This window comes from Dryobates pubescens, chromosome 17, assembly GCF_014839835.1.
Source record: "Dryobates pubescens isolate bDryPub1 chromosome 17, bDryPub1.pri, whole genome shotgun sequence".
NCBI classification, from domain to species: Eukaryota; Metazoa; Chordata; class Aves; order Piciformes; family Picidae; genus Dryobates; species Dryobates pubescens.
In genome coordinates, this window is record NC_071628.1 from 11,195,157 (window position 1) to 11,215,160 (window position 20,004).

The window sequence follows — 20,004 nt, forward strand, 5'->3', positions numbered from 1 at the left end:
AATTGCACAAGTGTTGCTACCACAGGATCTTAATGAACGCTAGAATGAGGTGATCAGCACTAGGGTGGGGTTCATTTCAAGTCTGAGTGTCTACGATTAGCATTTCTCTCTGTTTGCAAAACCTTCAGAGGAAACAGTATTTCTCAGACAAGCATTTGTATTTGCAAGCCGCAACAAGGACAGGAAAATTATACATGGTAACAGCTTTCCTCAGCTCACAGATCAACTCAGCAAGGCAAAGAGGTCTAATGATGTCCACTATTAACGTGTTTGTTAGGGTTAATTTACCCTACACTGTTCACTGTTTACAGAGCAAAGGGATCAGCTATAAATATTACAGGCAGATTGGGAAAACATCTGCAGGCTTTTAAGGGATAGTAAAAAATAATTATATTAGGTGATTTTAATGTAGGCTGCGTATATGAAATGAGTGACAATGCAAACTGTGAAATCGAAGTATTGGGACTCTACAAACATAAACATGAGTCAAAAAAAATGATACAAGTATTGTAAAGACTAGCTTGTAAGGGAGCTCCTTGGGACAGTAGGGACAACACTGACTAGTATGTAATAAAATTAACAATAGTAGAAATTCAATATAAAAAAGGTATTGAGGAAATGAGTACTTTGTGCATTTAATAATTTGTCCAGGATGGGATATCTATGAATTCGGATGTGCCAGAATTATTGCAGAAACAGGTGTTTGATCCATTACTCTTTTTGGACAGAACATGAGTATATTATTTGTCTGTGGTCTTTAAAACAAACAAACAAAAAAGGCAAAAAAAAAAAAAAGGCAAAAAAAAAAAAAGGCAAAAAAAAAGCCAAAGAAAGCAAGCAAGTGATTAATCACTGAACAGAAATGCTCATCTGCTTCAGCACACTTCTAAATTAAATGTTAGCATGCCAGTCCTATTGTAAAAGACAATACCAAAGGGTGTCAAATATTTTGTAGCATACTTAGAATAGTTAATGTAGGTTCGGAAATGCAAGGGAAGACCAAAAGGTCAGGGTATAATGCATAATTATAATTATAATTAATGCATAATTATAATTATAATTATAATGCATAATATGTTGGAGACAACTTGGAAGCTCCCACAGCTGTTTCTTCAATTCTTTCTTACTTAGTAAAGCAGGGTTTCAGCTGAGGAATTAAACTTTAAAAAGATGAATATAGCAAGTTGATTTCAACTTGTGAAGGCCAAAGTATAATCTGTTAAATTCAAGGATCTTCTTTTCTGAAGGAGATGTTTATAATTAGAAGTGGTGAGAAAATGGACAGGACTGCAGGGTTGCAGGGTTTAAAGTACGATTCCGATACAGCAAAAAGAGCACTGTAGTGAAAAACCAGCAAGCCTCAACCTCCCTCGAGAGTCTTCTCTCAATAAATGTAAATACAAACATAGACTAAAATTTTCACTGCCAAGCCCAGTGCAGGGCTGGGTTTTGCAATTACAGCTTTTGCTTGTTAGATCATTGCTTTAGACCTCTTCAGCTGTGTTATTCCTTTAACTGACCACTTACTTCCATGCTGCAAGGCACTCTTTCTAAACAGGAACAGAACCTTTTTTGGAGAACATATTCGACAGAGGTGAGTTGTCAATTATAAAAATGTTATATCTCAATTATAAAATAATGTTTGGGCTAATGACTCAAGATGATATACTTCAAATAAGAAACCTGAAGACATATACCTATGCTCCACAAAAGAATACTTACCTGAAACATGAGTAAAAGCATAACTGTGTACAAGAAACAATGTTAAATATCATCATTGTTATCAAAATCATGAAACTATGTATGGCAATATACATAATTATGTATAATATTTCTCTTCAGAAAAGAGTTTCCCCCTTCTATGGTCCTCTGGATCCAGAGAGCCAGCTACAGCCAGTAAAAACAAACATACTTCTCTTAATAGAAATGGCCACAAAAGACTAAATCGCTCCTTTAAATTTTTTATTTGTGACAGATACATAAATTCTATGAAACATTAAGACTGAAGTTGCACCAGTGCCATTCTTTCTCTACCTGCTGTGTCTTAGACTAAGCTCTTCAGCAGATAGACTATTTAAATATTTAGCAATGAATATGTTAAATACCATATAATTTTCTACTTTTACTAATAATTTTTTAATTGCTACAGACTCATTTACCTGATTTACCAATTCAATTTCAATTAAAATCATAAGCTAAATTATGTTTTCCAGTGTTCTATGCTTACTCAAGGGACTGGCATCAGGGAATGATGCCCTATACTAAAATTATTTGATTCAATAAAATAAACAGAAAATCTATTCAACAACATCTCAATCCCCCTCCAATACTTGGGTAAAACAGATGAAGACTACTCCAAGTACGGTCACATTTGTGTGCTTACATTGGCCTGGTTATTTCAAAGGATGCACAACCATGAATACTCATGAAACTGAGCGCTATTGAGATTTTAACACAAACATACAGGCAGTATTCACTAAAATTCATCTGAAGCAGAAAACCCAGCAAATAATTTAAGGGTTCTACATGTTCTACATGCTTAAAATACAAAAGAAATAAATTTCTCCTGAGCAAGGAACTGAACTGCCTGCTGCACAAATGGACATGATAATTATACCTCTTTATAAGATGTGACAGAGTTACTGTACAGGAGATGTTTTTCCTCAAGGGTTGAACAGTCTGCAATTACCCCAGTGCATGTTGCCCAGCAGTTGTTTAAAACTGGTTCGCAACAGATCTGTTACAACAATATCTCAGTAAGCAAACCCTGTATTGGTTGGATAAATGATCTGTCATAGGTGGCAAAACCTTTGTGGACTATGAGAAGCTGGTGAAAAGTAGGTGTTTTCACTGCTTGGGAAGCTTTTCAAGATGTGAAAATATCTATAAAGAACGTAGACTAAAGTAAACCAAACAACTCCAATAAAGTGATGCGACTGTCCTGTCACTGGGATAGTACTACTTGGCTTCTTATAACCAAACTATTTTTCTCAGCTATTACAAGAGATCAGAACTAAGATTAAAATGGAATAAAACCATCTGCTTACTTATAAAGATTATCAAGATAACCTCAGAATTATTTCTGGTAAAAAGATCTTGTGACTCGACTAAGAAATGGCACATGTTTTATTTCAACAAATAGTGAAAGAAGAAAACAGTGAAAACTCCTTACATGCTCAAAAAAGGATAAATCTTTATTACAGTTCATCAGAATCACTCTTTTAATAGGGAAAAGTAAAATCCTCAGAGTCTTGGACAGAGAGAAAAAAACACCAAAAATCTGCTCCTACTAACACAGACACACCGCAATCCAGAACCCGGAGGAACGAAGGGTGTATTTTACAGCTGCATGTTCTATCACAGCACACAGATATTACTGCCTCAATGTCAGTTATTTGCTGCATTTTCTCCCGTGCTACTTGTCTTAGCACAGACTCAGAGGGCAGGCAGGTATTAGGAAGGTCTGCATTCACACAACAAATAATTGTAAGTATGGCTATGAGAATTTATGGCAATAAAAATGTGAGTATAAAACTTATCATGTGAAAATCCTGCTCTTAGTATTTTCCATGTATCTTTGCCCTGCTGTAAAAAAAAGTTGTCATTCAAAGCCCATCTATTCATTTACTTCGCAATTTTTCTCACATCCTCTCCTTTGTGATAACTTCAGCTTGCAGTTTATTTCTACATACATAAAATATGTCCCTGGACAGTATATAAAGAAAAAACTCCCACTGTCTCTTTCCCATGCTCGTCATCTACAAGTTACTGATTCTGACAAGCAGAGGGAGATACCAGAATACCCTTCCAATTAATAAAGTCAGTTCTAGTGGTGGGGGTTTTTTTGTTGGTTTTGGCTTGGGTTTTTAAAATGGTTTTGTTTGATTGGTTGGCTTTTTGGTGGGTATTTTGTTGTTGTTTTGGTTTAAATTACTTTGAAAGCTAGTATTCCATACTACTTTTCAAACACCACTTTTAAATTCTGGTGTATCCTCATGGAAGATTTAACTTGCTCTGAGATATGACTTTGTCCTCACATGGTCCTGTCTTGTAACTCCTCGGCTATATCTAACTTAGCCTAACAAAGGCCTGATTGTGGCACAGATTCTCACATCTCTGCAGTCAAGCCAGTGCAGGTCCATAGCAGCCCAGACAAGCTGCCGCAGGCTTCAGCATACATTAATAAACCGAATATAGCCCCTTCAGGGACCCTCAGTGTGTGCTCTGATTAACAGTGAATGTCCCAGTCTGTCACTTCACAGCAAATGAAGCAGCAGTCCCAGTTGCCAATCTGAATGGGTATTAATGGTGGTGGGAATTAGAAAATTTCCTCTGTAAGGATTTCCAGTTGTTCACAGAGGAGAAAGCAGGGAATAATGACACAGGGTGTCAAAACGCAAACGTTGTAGCAGAGGTATAGAATGAGTCAGAGGGACAGGCATGAGGATGTTCAAACCCCATGATGTTTAAATTCCCCAGCTATCCATACAGAGAAAAAGAATGCAAAGCAATAAAAAACCCAGAAGATAAAAAATACAGTACATAAAATTCATTGCATACTGAAGGGGTCCTAAAAAGACTTTCCACAAATTTCTGCAGACATTTTGTATCTGAAAACTCTTTAGCAAGAGCCTAAAGAGTTTTCCGCAATTCCGTACATCCACTTCCATCATGTAGATGTTTCCAAAACATGTAACTCTTACTACAGGATCTGTCACATGCTAGAGCAGCTACAGAATTACAGGACCACCCAGTAGGGGAGTAAGTACCCTTTCTTGTAGTCTCCATTTTGAAAAATACACATACACACACTCAGAGGACAGGACACAAACTCCAACTGAGCTTCCTGTTTGTGAGAATGCTTTCTAAAAACAAATCAGATTGGTTTGCTGCTTTCTTGGCTAGGTGCAGCCAAATCTGCCTTTCTATATGAAGGTGAAGTTAGCACTGGGGGATTTGAAGGCTACATAAAAATTTAGTTTAAGACAACACCCAAATTGTGAGTTTTTCTACTATCACTGCTCACAGGATTTAGGACCTTTCTAGGCTGGGGAATAAAATCACATTTGAACAAAGCTCACAAAACCAAAATGAAACTTGGCAAAAAGAATCACTTAGGAAAAAAGAAATATAGATAAGAAATTGGAGATCAGAAGAAAGCCACTACTTATCTGTCATGAAGGGATAAACTTAGTAAGAAATCCCTAGAGGGAGTATTTCTCCCTAAGAAACAGTAGGAGGGAGAATAATACAAGATCTGAAAAGGCACAATGGTTTCTAGCAGCAGTGTGCAGCTGTGAAATAAACCCAAGTGATTTCAAAATACTTTTACAGCATCTAAAAGATTTCTATTATTACCAGCAGTAAAAGCATCTCTCTCAATTGTCAACAATGTCATCATAATGGAACCACTACATCAGTGTGGACTGTAACATTAAAAGTGGTGCAAGTGCAGCCTTTGAAGGGTGGCTACATGATCTGCTGGCTTGGGCAGGGCCAAGGGACTCAGAATTAAAAGAGTCAAGATTCAGTAGAAGTTAATAATCTACAACAATTTTAAGATTTAAGCATGATCAAAGCTCATTAAAAGAAGAATGTGATAGTCTCCAAAAAGCTTACAGAAACTGTTTTCAGTGAAAACTGACAGATCTTTAGATCAACTGTAAGACTGCTTTTGTGGTGAGATACTTACTTGCCATATCATGACATGTGACAGTAAAGAACTAGCATGGCAGAAGTTGATGGCACTCCACTTGATTTAATGTCAGCTAAATTTATGCCATATGCTACAAAGCATAGTGTACTGTCTGCCTTTTCTGGAACACAACCAACTTGCTGACACTAAATGGAAAGTTCACTACAAGATTTACATCATCTTTGACCCAATTGTGACAGACTAGGACAGAACTACTCAGGCTGCTCTTTAGGACTCTAGATTTTTTGGGTGATGCATGTATTTATTATTCAAACACATTACTCCACATTAGGAAAATTATCACTGTAACCACATTTTGGGTACTGACACAAGTAACACCCCATTATGCACTCTGGCAGAAAAAAAGCAAGTCTGCATGAATTAACAACAAAAAACAAGAAGAGGCAGGGCCCCAAAGCAAGCAGAGTAACTGGGCAAATGTTGCCCACACATGTGTGTGACATGCAGATGTTTTTACATTTCTCCACCCACATCCAGATGGGCACAGCAGGAATATATTATCTGAAAAAAATATGTGTTGGGAGTTGTGCAGAGACTAGAAAAAATATCAGAAGTGTGAAAATCCTCCCAGCAGTGAAGTTTTGACCTGTCCCCATTTAACACAACAGCCCCAGATATTTGCTTTGGTAACAGAAGCACAGCAGTAGCAGAATAAAACATGGTCAAATGGCTTGGCCAAGTTAAGCCTCGAATATCTTATTAACTTTCTCAATAAACCTTTTCTTGCTTCACCATGTTCAGATTTTACTTCGCCTCAAGCCTCAAACCTGCTATCCAGAGAGCAGTTTTGACAGGTCACAATTTACTTTGACAGAGCATTACTTAGTTTGATTGTTTCTTAAGTGCAAAGAATCAGAAGTGAAGCTGGACAAGAACTCAACATCCTTGTAAATTCATACACTGCCAAAGAGAGAATCTGAGCAAGAACCCAAATGGCAGAATTAGTGATGTACCTTACCTTAACAAGAATAAGAAAAGATCAGTGTGACCTCATTTTGGGGGGAGGAGGAGAGGAAGCTGAGATCTCGTAAGAAACTGCCACCTTGTATACAATAAATGCACAAACCCAGTACCAGCTCGAAAGGGACTCAGGCAAGCCTGTCTCCTTATACTAACACTTTGGTGCTTGCAGGCATAAAAGCAGAGATATCCACATCAGCATTATGACATGTTTATTTAGATGAGTTAACTATAAAAACACTTGCCAAGTTATTTGCAGGCTGTGCCAAGTATGTCAGAACACAACAGACTGATCTTATAGCAGCAATTGTAGAGATTCACCATTTTGCTGTCTCTTTCTTAACAGTAGTTGACTGATTTTTTTTCCAGGAAAGATTAAATGTGCATTTGTTTTCTCTTACTGCTTTAACAGAAGCAGGAACAAAGCTCAGTGTTTGTTTTTGAGGCTGTCCCCCACCTCCTGCAGTCACTTGCACAAGTAAGCAACCTCTCCACTCTGCCTCCAAAACAATCCACAAAAAGGTAACTCAAATGACCAGAGACTCATTTTCACCTCAGTAAAATTGCCCAATGATATATTATCAAATACAGACTTTTATAAAGGGTTAATTTTCCACTTGTGCAAAAATACCTCAGCAATCACCAGTGACTCAAAGCAAATAAAGTGAAGGCACCCAACAGTATCTGCTACAGCACAGGACACATCCTAAATGTGGTGGGTTGGGGGCAGTTTCCCCAGAAGATGCTTTTTTGCATTGAAAAATGTTTTTGTGGAATTAGAAGAAATAATGGAAAGAAATTAATAAAATAAGAAGAGACAAAGACAAGTAATTGATTCTCGTTAGCAGTGTTAAAAGAGCTCCAGTGCCTGCTTCTAGAATGATTAATGCATTCTGTCATCACTTGGTTTATTTTAGCAATGGATTATTTAAATTTCCAGGCATTTGATGTAAGATATATACATGAACAGTGCTAAATATTAGCAAGAAACATTGAAGGTAGTCCCTTTAAATATGTTTCAACTCTTCTAATGCATACATTATCCTATCTCTTAAAGATGGTAGATGTTTGAAGATGCTGTGGGAAACATGGGAAACCCCACAACACACTAAGCAGAAGTCTCAGAAAGTTTCTCAAACCCCAAAGCTCTGTTACATTCAGCATGACACTTAAGTGCTGCAATGGACACAACCAGTAAAGGCTGGTGTAGACATATCACCCACAAAAGCCTTTGACATCCTCCAGGGTAAAAGCCTGTATTGGAAGAGGAGGCATCATTAAGAATATTGGAGATGAGATTTATTATTAGGCACATGCTTCCAAAGTTTGTAGAGATTCTATTTTGAATGTGAAGGGCAATGAACACTGTCAGATACCACTGTGAAGTACTATTGACAAATGCAGTCTCCCAAAGAGGAAAACTGTAAGGAATGTAGATGTATTGTGTGTTGGCATGACTGGTACTGGAACTGCAGTATACATAGAAGTCACATAAAATCCTCAGCAAGGTCCACTTCATACATTAATGTTGCTGTAATCCATGTACCAACCTTCTGCCAAATGTGTCAACTTTTCCCCTATAACTGAAACCATTTTGCTCACTGGGACATATGCTGCATTTTTGAGTCCCACACTTTCTAGGCATTTAACAATGCAACAAGCACTTGCAGAGAAAGAATCACAGAATCATTCAGGTTGGAAAAGACTCCTGGGATCAAGTCCAACCATTGACCCTACTCTACAAAGTTCACCCCTAAATCATATCCCCAAGCACTGCATCTAAATGACCTTTAAACACATCCAGGGATGGTGACTCAACTACCTCCCTGGGCAGCCTGTTCCAATGTCTGACCACTATTCTGCGAAAATTTTTCCTAATGTCCAGTTTAAACCTACCCTGTTGCAGTTTGAGGTTGTTCCCTCTTGTTCTATTGCTAATTACCTGTGAAAAGAGACCGTAATCAACTTCTCTACAGCATCTTTCCAGGTAGTTGTAGACAATGATGAGGTCTCCCCTCAGCCTCCTTCAAACTAAACAGCCCTAGCTCTTTCTGTTGTTCTGTATAAGCTTTATTCTCCAGGCCCTACACCAGTGCCTTCCTTTGCACTTGTTCCAGCACCCTGACATATCTCTTGTATTGAGGTGCCCAAAACTGGACACAGTCAGTACTCGAGGTTTGGCCTCACCAGTACTGAGTACAGGGGGACAATCACCCCCTTACTCCTGCTGGACACAGCATTTCTAATATAAGCCAGGATTCCATTTGCTTTCTTTGCCACCTGGGCACACTGCTGGCTCACATTCAGCTGCTTGTCAGTTAGAACCCCAAGGTTCCTTTCTGCCAGACAGCTTTCCAGCCACACTTCACCTAGCTTGCAGTGTTGCATGGGGTTGTTGTGGGCCAAGTGCAGGACCTGGCACTTGGCCTTGCTGAAGCACATACCATTAACGATTCAGTCTATCCAAGTCTCTGTAGAGCCTCAAAACTAACTGCAATAACATATCCTTTCTATATAAAATTTTTCTGTTCATAGAACTTAAGATTGCAATATTTCTTTGCTAATGAGACATTGGCAAAGCTGGCAAGCCTCAAATACTGTAATTCTCCATTCTTACACCAACTGTATAATGTTGATAGTGGAACCAGAAAATAAATTATAATAAAAAAGGAAAAAGAAATGTAGATTCCCAGTAAAAAGATATTGACAAGCAATTCCTTCAGTCAGGACACATACTCATTCATCCAAACAACAGGAGAGATACACACACCCACACCTTCCATTTTCCAGTTTGGGCTGGATGTCATAAACTGTTAAATTTTGTGAGAAACAAGACTGAGAGAAGGAGGAAAATAAAATGGAATGCTACATAATTCATCATGCCCTGAGAGACATACAACAGGTTAGGAAGCTGTAACAGGTATAACAAGTTTTAATGATTTTTATGGGTATAAATGGAAGAGTAAGCAAATGTTGTGGACCTTTTATTTATATATAAAAATATCAATGCCTAAAGCAGCCAGGAAATTGTGTATGAGAAAGGTTATCTGCAATCCACTCGGCAGTACTTGCAGATACCTCTAAAGTAAACTAATACATGAAGATGAAAAATAACCAAAAAGTGTAACCATTTAATGTGCAAGGTGTCTCAGAACCAAGGCCACAATTAAATTCATACCACGAGCATACCTGGCATATTCCACTGATGCACATATCCAAGGATTCAGTATTGCAACGAGTACCATCTAGTACTTTTGGGGCAAGCTCCACAATCAAGTTCTTTCCCAGAGCTTGACACTTCAGGGTACATGGTGCAGTAGGATCATTATACACAGGGTTCCACTCATAAAAATGTCCCTGGTATTTAACATCATTGTAGGCTGAACACTGTTGTGCTCTAAAGTCACCAACATCTGAAGGGCAATCCTAAAAACAAACCAAAGGTAGTATTTTAAGCACTATGCATTTGCAATAAAGTTATCTGATTACTTACACAGAATCTATTCAGCATGGCTTGATCAAGAATGGATCTGTTATGACAAAGGTGCAATATTGCAAAGTTTTACTGCTTGTCTTCCAATTTAGGTTGCTTAATCCACTGTTTGAAGCACAAGTAACAGAATATCATGCATATTCCAGTAACAGCAACAAAACTGATATAAGAGGATAATTAAAAACACTCCTTTTTACGACACTATGTAGTACATTTAAAGTCTGGTTCTGTAATAAGAATTAACTTCTAAAGAAATCTATATATTTTAAGTGGCTGTAATAACATGCCCAACATTTAATATTTCTCTTTTCAATAGCTTTTTCCAGTTAAGGATTTCTGGGTAGTCTGCACTCATTCATCAATCTGTACATCAGAGTCATGAAAGAGGAATTACTGCTACTATACATAAATAAAAATTTCTCTGATTAATTGTCCATCATTGCTCAGAAATGGGACAAGAGCATTAGGGGACACCAGAACTTTCAGCTCTTAGTCCTTTAGTCTAATAACAAAACATCTTCACATCTCGAGGGAGCAGTAAGACTTACTTTGTTGAAAGAAAATATACTTACTTCAAACTGGTAACTATTATACAGTTAGAGTTCTAATGAGACAGTTCCATACCCTCCTCCTATACAGAGCCTCAGCATATACAGCATAAGTAAGAGAACTGTTTGAAATAGAATATTCCACAATATTTTTTTCTACGTAAAGCATTGCACCCAAACAATGATGTTAACATTAAACTATAGTGACAGGAATGGAGATGAATACTGATTTATTAAACCCCCCACCCCACTTTGGTAAAGTACTGACAAAGGACATAGTGTGTCAAACAATTTCTTACTAAAGACTTCATTTGAAAGAATGTCCAGTGTCAAACAGTCCATATGCCAGACTCAAAGGATATTCTTCCAAGAATTCCAACTGCACATATAAGCCAGATGTGAGGCTGATTTTAACAAGGTTTTGTTTTCATTGGATATAAGACTGAAAGATTGTGATGTGTCAGCTCAATTTGTGGAACTTACTGCTATGTATTAGTTAACAATACTAATCCTGAACAGCTTCAACCTTATCAGTGGACCGAACCTTCCCTGAAAAAAATAATCTAACAAAGTAGTAAATACATTACACAGCACTGGAGATTAAAGCATACATAAGAAATGTTTGAATTCCAGTTCAGTGCCCTCAACAATGTTGTTCTGACACCATTTTGCTCCTATAAATCTGGATGAGCTGGCACTGCATTAGCTTAATACTTTGTCAATGCCTTAGTTTGTTGGGTTTTGTATATTTTTGGGGGATGGGTGGTGGTTTTGTTTGGTTTTGGTTTTGGTTTTTTCCCCACCCATAGGAAGCAGTAACAGTAGAAATGTCTCTGGTTTCTTTGTAGTCTGCATAGAATACCCTCTAAAATCAGTATTCTCTCTACTGGTCAACACATTGGATTTTTACAGCTGAGCACCAAGCAATTCACTGATCATTCCCAGAAACAGTGAGAACAACTCAGAATGATGCTAATACATGTTGTATTATTTTTACTATGGGATAATTTTAGTTTGAGCCATATTAAAGAAAAAAAAAAAAAAAAGGAATAAGATAAGGACAGATTACAGTTACTGCAATTCTCTGAGAGTTTTACCTCTGCAAAATCCCACAAGTGAGAGCCTCTAAAAACATCAAGCAAATACTCTTAAAAGCCACCCTTATTTACTGCGGTGTCACTCCTGAGAAATTCACCAAGTTTGCACTGGTGTGAATGAGAGCAGAATGTGGCTCTGACTTATCTGTCACCTCTCATTTTCCACAATAGCAAGTCTAAAAAGCAGAGCAGACTTCAGAGTTCATATGGATACCATATGGCTCTCTTCCACCGTTGCAAATAGAGGAGTAGCTAAGGATAAAAATAATAAGTGGAAGTTAGATTCAGGTAAAGCGAGAAGCCGTATTTTGGCGTAGTGTTATTCAGCCATGCATAGCTAGATTTTCATCACAAAGAACCGAAGAGCTATCTGTGAAACAGGCAGAGTTATGGCCTGAGGCTGAGTTTTGACAGGCTGCTGTTACAATTCATTATCTCTTGGTGTTGATGCAATGCCAAGACAGAAACACCACAAAGTCAGGATGTCAATCCATGGTTACTGTTTCTCATTGATTCAACACAATGAGGCTCCTTCCTTCCACTTGCTTCCTGGCTGCCTGAGAGCAAATTAACTCCCATCTCCTTATTTTGTTTTGGCATCTTCAAAGGACACAAAGTGATCCTGGCAGCTCAATTCATATACCAATTCCACCTGCTTTGTGTTTGAGCAGTGCTCAAAAGCAGGAGCACAAACACACATGAGAAAGGGGTACCAAAGGACTGAAATTACTGTAATTTTCATTATATCAGCATTTGGATGACAACCAAGTTTGGTTCCCTGTTTTCCTGAGAACAATTTATATTTGTAATAAAAAAAGGAGTTTATAATCTAAATAGAAAGACAATTAGGCATAGAAAGGAATGTAATCAAGACAACAAGAGGACTTGTAAATTTCAAGTTAATTCCATTAGCATGCGTCAGAAAAGTGAGAGGGAGTTAAAAAAACAGAAAGGAGAACTCCTCTACATCTACCAAGATGTGGGAGAAATAGGCAAGGCTGAAGCATGCTTGGGAAGCAGGCAAGGTCACACTGTCAGACAACCATACGAGTCCCAATCCTCATCCAGTTTGCATGTCTTTTTAGTTTTAACATATTTCAAACATCAATTCATTCCATCATTCCCTCTTTCCTCTAAATATTCAAAAGTTTTCCTTGTTTGTTAATTATTTTTGCTATTTGTTCCAGGATTTTTCAGATTTCTTAACTTCAGCAATAGCTTTTATCTCACACTTAATCCACTGAACCGTAGCCAGGGTGTTTAGAGCTTCATACACTACATAAGGAGCTGAAGACATATCTGTGAAGTCTAATGCACAACAGATAATGTTGGCAAAATAATCACATCCAGATCTTGTAGTGGAATGAAGTGTATTTATAACCTAACTTATGATTAACATTATTAGACAGATGGGTCTGAAAAGGAAGCTTCAGACATGACTACCATGTGGGTTAAAGATAGATATATTCCTACTCTTTCTGTGACAGATGATTAAAAACTAAGGCATTTGAGGGCTGGCTTCTTATGGAAAGTATCATTTTAGTTTGGCAGTGAGCACTTTCAGCCTCTGAAAACAAAGCTAACCTGGGAAATCTGTATCTTTGTAGGCAATGTTCATGTATAAAATAGGAAGGTTGCACCAGGCCCCATGACTCTTGCCAACAATTACTGAAAAAAAAAGCACAAAAGGCAAGAAAATTCCCATAAAAGTGATGACACCAAAGAAAGTCTAGCCCTTTGTCTAGTTCTATTCTATTGAATCTCATTTTGCTGAAACCTGGCCAAAACCGATGAAGTCATTGTTTTGTTTTCTTTTTGAAATCAGCTTCATGTTCTGTGTTCTTCCTACACAGTTTGCAGGCCACTTCTTACCAAAATTAAGATACCTGAGCTAGAAATCCTAGCCATGAGAGCCATACAGTGCACCAGCACTATTTATTTATTCAAATAAATAAATGAAAATATTAGAGAAATATGCAACTCAAGGTGAAATATTATAGGACTGAGGCAGACATAGTTCAGCCAGGAGTTTCTGAATGAGATAAATGAGCTGGTTATGAAACGGATGATGGGACAATAATCTGATGATTATGTTGAACAAGTGCAAGCATTATCTGCATACAATAGAAGTTTATAATGGAATTAAACATGGGCAAATCTATTACAAAACAGTGTTTTTTCTTACTGTCAAAGAGTCACTCTGGCAAATGTGTAAGTGACTTTTTGGCACATAAGAATGTGAAATTTATGGGGAAATGATCCAAATAACTTGTTCTATGAATAGGACCCTAAAGGATTATCTTAAACACTTCCATATAATGCACATCATAGCATTAGAATGTAACAGTACATACAAAAATGGAGATATAAAAAAAGGGGGGGTTGAGAAAGACTGAAAATCTCATTGAACAGCATATAATGAATCATTTATACAGCTTATTTCTCTAAAGTTTTCTAAGAAAAGCGGAAAGCATACACTCAGTTTTAGGAAACCATGCACCTGGCATCTCAGTTTTGATAGAAAGATAAGCAGGCTATGCATATGCCTTAATCTCAGCAATTATTTTGTTGCTAAGACCTTGATTTAATTTTTTGATTGAAATATCACTAATATTATTCTGGAACTATGCTTGAGTTCAATGAACTTACTACTATTCTATTACAAATCCAGATGAAACCAATTTTCTGGTAAAATGATTCTTGTTCTTTTCATTAGAACGACACACATATTAAGTTGTGCTTCATTTGTACTCCCCAATATAGATGTTAGTGGTGTAATGTATCATGTAGCAAAATTACATTTGCAGACAACTTAGCACAGTGAGTATATATGCTGAATGTCTCATGTGGTTAACAATAATACCTACTAATATGGAAAGAAGCTAGTATAAACTCTTAATTTTCAAACTAAAATTTGACTCCTAAAGTGAGAAGCATTCATTGGAAATAATGCTTTGGGGAAAATTGTATCATTTGGAAGAAAACTGGCCGAGTAGCCCCAGATTTACATTTAGGTGCAAGCTCTCATTTCAAGGTTAAGTCAGGTCTAATACTGGGTTTGAATTTAGTGACACCAAATTCAAAGATCAGTTGTATTAACAGTGGAAATACCATGAAATATCTTTTTCTCAGGACTACTCCATTATCTGATCCATAATCTAGGAAAAACCATTCCTGGGAGATTTGGTCTGTATCTGAACTGAAAGGGAAACCTAATCCCTTTCAGACATACCCTAAAAGCAGAACTGTAAAGGCAGCTTCCTGTCTGGAAATTAACATTTGAATCATCATAAATTCAAACAGACTCACATACAAGATGCTTGCCACTTATCACTTTAAAATAAGTTATAAAGTTAAAAAACAGGCCCCAGTGACTTCAGAAAAACTCCATGGGAGCTCAGAAAGGATGGTAATCATCTTAATTTTCTCCATGCTGAAGCACAGAGTGCCCTCATTTCAATCAGATTTTTACTGCATAATGCTTAAAATGAGAAGTGTACACAACTGCTCTTACATGTCCTAAAAGCATGCAGACCTCTGCTTACAGCATGTACATTGGGTAGTTTTCTGGTCCTTTCACTGGAGCAAGAGGGTGCTACACTGCAGTGACTTGTGGGTACTGTTGCATAGGAAGCTGCAGTGAACAGGATCAGCAATCCAGGGCTCATCACTGTACATGATGCATACAACTAGGTACCTACTTAAGGAATGTAGCAAATAGATTTTAGCACAGCAATTTGTGTATTGCCAACATCTTGCCTGGATGCAATTTAGCTTATCATACAGCTTTAAAAGATTATGGTAGCTTTTGCACATGGCATTTTGATTTATAAGCTAAGGACACTGTGCCCAAAGCTGCTAGGCCTTTTCTTCTGAAAGGGCAAGTGACAGAGTTTGTGTCCAGAATCTGACTTTTGCCTGCACTGGGCCTGATTCATGAATCACCTCTACAAATCTCTGCCAGCTAAAACTGGCACAGCAAACTCCACCCCCACAGCAAACACCTGGCCAAGCTGTCAACTCGTGGCTTGGACAGCAGCACTCTGCACTGGGTTAGGAACTGGCTGGAGAGCCAAGCCCAGAGAGGGGTGGTGAATGGTGCCACATCCAGCTGGCAGCTAGTCACTAGTGGTGTCCCCCAGGGATCAGACCTGGGTCCCATGCTCTTTAATATCTTTATTGATGATCTGGATGAGGAGATTGAGTCCATCATCAGTAAGTTTGCAGATGACACCAAGCTGGGGGCAGGTGTTGATCTTTTAGATGTTAAGAGAGCTCTGCAGAGGGACCTTGACAGGCTGGACAGATGGACAGGGTCCAAGGGCATGAGATTTAACACATCTAAGTGCCAGGTTCTACACATTGGCCACAACACCACCATACAGTGCGACAGGCTGGGGTCAGAGAGGCTGGAGAGCAGCCAGGCAGAAAGGGACCTGGGGGTAATGGTTGATAGTAGGCTGAACATGAGCCAGCAGTGTGCCCAGGTGTCCAAGAAGGACAATGGCATCCTGGCCTATATCAGGAATAGTGTGCCCAGCAGGAGCAAGGAAGTCATTCTGCCCCTGTACTCAGCACAGGGTAGGCCACACCTTGAGGACTGTGTCCAGTTCTGGGCCCCTCAGCTTAGGAAAGATGTTGACTTGCTGGAAGGTGTCCTGAGAAGGCCATCAAAACTGGGGAGGGGTTTGGAGCACAAGCCCCATGACGAGAGGCTGAGGGAGCTGGGGTTGCTTAGCCTGGAGAAGAGGAGGCTCAGGGGAGAACTTATTGCTGTCTACAACTACCTGAAAGGAGGTTGTAGCCAGGTGGGGGTTGGTCTCTTCTCCCAGGCAACCAGCACCAGAACAAGAGGACACAGTCTCAAGCTGTGCCAGGGGAGGTTTGGGCTGGATGTTAGGAACAAGTTCTTCACAAAAAGAGTGATTGTCCATTGGAATGTGCTGCCCAGGGAGGTGGTGGAGTCACCATCACTAGAGGTGTTTAGGAAGAGACTTAATGGGGTGCTTGGCACCATGGTTTAGTTGATTAGATGGTGTTGGGTGATAGGTTGGACTTGATGATCTTGAAGGTCTTTTCCAACCTGGTTAATTGTATTCTATTCTAATGCTGTGAGTCTCTGTGGGGGAAAACCCAGAAATAGAGTGTTAGAGCAACTGAAGGGGCCAGCAAGCTATGTTCTTGAGAAGGGCAGTAGCCAACTGGCACACAAGAAACTGGGGGTGTGGCAAACTGAAGGGTGGGAATGGCCAGTTCTCCCAGGAGATATACTGATTCAACATATTTACTGGGCAACTTCCAGTGTCAGGCCTCTGAAGGAACACATGTAATACCTCATGGCTGCCTGATGCTGACGGAAATCACAGGGTATTGGACGTGGCACTTGGTGCGGGTTTAGCAGTCTTGAGGTCTTGAGTGACAGGTTGGACTTTATCTTTGAGGTCTCTTCCAACCTTATTGATTCTATGGTTCTATGACATGAGTATCACCTGGTCTTGCTTGGGTATAATTCAACCTAAGGGAACGGCAGGCCTCACCTTTTAAGGGGTATTTGTGTGAAAATTGCTGCCAGAAGCAGATTAATCTATGCACTACAGTTAAGTAGAAAAAATAAAGGAAAAGGTGCTTTTACTTTAATTATTTATCTATCTTCGCTGTTTTCTGGAATCAGATTATATGACTGTCACATTGTACTGTAACGTAACCCATGCAGGAGGGTGATTGCTGACTATAAACCATTCTGAATTATTGTGTCTGTGCACATGGGCTGTTGATCAGTGGTATCAGAAAGTCCTGCCTGGGCTGCACACCTTGAACAGACTACAACATCTGGGGTGAAAGGCAGCAGCTGTTTAAACAGCACAAACCATCACTACAAATCAGTTGTGCATAAGTCATTAAGTATGCTGTATGTGACTGGTTTTCATAAAATGTCTCTGTAAAAACAAAACGTGATTGCATCACAGTAACAGCAACTGTACAGTCAAAACTCCACCTTCACATTCAGACAAAGGAATCATCTGTGGCAGTGTACCTAAACATGCATGCTTTCATATATGGACATACAAACATCTGGGCTTAGGCAAACAGAAGGAATATAATGATTAATTATCCAATCTAAGATTTGAAAGGGACACAGGCAGTTAACCTGTGTTCATGTGAAGAGTGCTACCATATCATTAACGATCACAAATGATCAGGAGCTCCATTTAGCATTCAGCTGAAATACAGCACCCTCAGGAAAAGCACTAGCTAGTTTAAGATGAGAACTGAATTTTTAATCCTCCAAATGTGTAATTTTCCTAATAAATTATATAGAACATTCTGAATCACAACTGGCACTATAATTTTAAAAGAAATTTTTCACTGGGGAAGCCTAAATTTGAGAGCTTGTGGTGTCACGCAGGCTGAAATCTTTTAAAATGGTGATAACGATGGGGGGGGAGGGGGGGGGCGGGGAAAGCACCATAAGGTTTTAAACAAGCAGCAGCATTTCTTAAATTTTAACACATTGCTTGAATAAGTGAAATAGTTTTAAAAGCCAGACTCACATTACTACTGCAGGTTTTGTACCGAATATTACGGCCTTCACAGTTCCTGAAAACAGAATAAAAAAGGTTACACTGCATAACAGCAAAATACAAGCCTGCCTATTTTACAGCTAGATATTCTCTTGAAAATTAGACTTTTATTGCTACTGCCTTACCATAATTAGGAATCAAAATACGAGCTTTAAATACAAAGGGGCTCTAGGGACTCAACAGGTTACACTTCTGTGTCTTTTCAACAAAGAACGTGTGGCTTTCCTTGTAAGCCCAATTTACTGCAAACCTTATGAAAAACACATTTATCTCGTGAAAAAGATTTCACAAGGCATCCCTAAGCCTGACCAATGCTCACTTCAGCAAAACCACTTCTAATCCATCGGGTATAACCCATAGGAAAAGAGGACCACAGTACCTAAGCAATCCTTGAATGAAACATAGGTCTAATGAGCATTAATTTTCCTTTCTCCTGTTTTGTTTACCAAAGAAAGCAAGCCTGCCTGATGCTTTTTCTTTCTCCCAAAATCTAATGCAATACCTTCAAAGAACAGAATGCAATTTTACTGACCCAAAGCCACACAAACAGAATCTATAATTTTAAATAAAATATAATTCTCAGGGTCTGTATTAAATTCTGAAGTGCCCAATGTGTATGTATCTTGAGATTCAGGCAATTCAGATCCTCAAAGTCTGCTATTAGTAGCTGAAATGCCAGGCATATAATAAAGTGGCGATTCTAATGGACAGTTTGCCAAACTTATCAATAATTGACCAGCACTTTTGCTCAGGGTTAAGATCTTCTTTTCCAGAATGTCAAAATCAAGCCCTTGAAAGAATTGAAAATTAATCTTCCAATTAATTGGCAAGAAACTGTAATTAGGACTACCTCTAAAATCAGCAATATACCAAAAAGACCTGTCTTACAATAAACAATGCATGAATGTATAGCTGGTAATTGTCTGCTCAAACTTAAGTTTTTCACTTTTTGCATGAAAATGCATTGAAAATATTAACAACATTTTAAACATGTGTTAGAGATTGAAAAATATCATTTAAAAAGCAGTGGATGTCTGGAGCAAGAGCTGACCAGCTCAGACGAAGGTACAACTAACTCTCCAAGCTCAAGATACTGCATGTCTCAAATTTCCAATATTTTATAAGAATGACTCCATCACAAGGTGCAAATTAAAAATGTTTATGGTATGTACAAATTTAAAAACTTTGCTTCACAGTTTCGCATTTCCTGGGCATTACAACAACAATAAAACTCAGGGAAAAAAAGCCTCTTTTAAACTACACATTTGTCAAGGTATGGAAAGCACATGTTTTTCACAGGGGAACACATTAAAAATATTAATAAAACCACAGTGGAATTTATATTGCTACAGTTTATTGAGATCATTTCACAGCTCCTAACATACTGGGAGAATATCACAGCTTCTTGCTGGAAATTTTACTCTTCTCAAAGATCTTTGTACATTTTGCACTAAAACAGGCAGTGGTTTAATCAATCATCTTCAGCTATGCATTTCATACAGTTTACACTTAACTAATGTATCATACTACAAGCCTTTTCCAAGAAAAAAATTACTTCCTGGACAATATTACATTTAACATGGAAAAAAAATATCAAGAAAATAGAAAT

The 20,004-nt window shown here is 38.3% G+C and overlaps 1 protein-coding gene across 1 annotated transcript in view; it reads right to left on the reverse strand.

The window, feature by feature from the left end:
• ADAMTSL3 (ADAMTS like 3) overlaps positions 1-20,004 on the reverse strand; it is a 185,765-nt gene that overhangs the window by 85,879 nt on the left and 79,882 nt on the right. Inside the window, exons 5-6 of the mRNA XM_009897286.2 lie at positions 18,366-18,411; positions 9,866-10,102 (exon numbers count right to left, since the gene is read on the reverse strand). Coding sequence (XP_009895588.2) covers positions 9,866-10,102; positions 18,366-18,411 — 283 coding nt within the window. The remainder of the gene's footprint in view (positions 1-9,865; positions 10,103-18,365; positions 18,412-20,004) is intronic.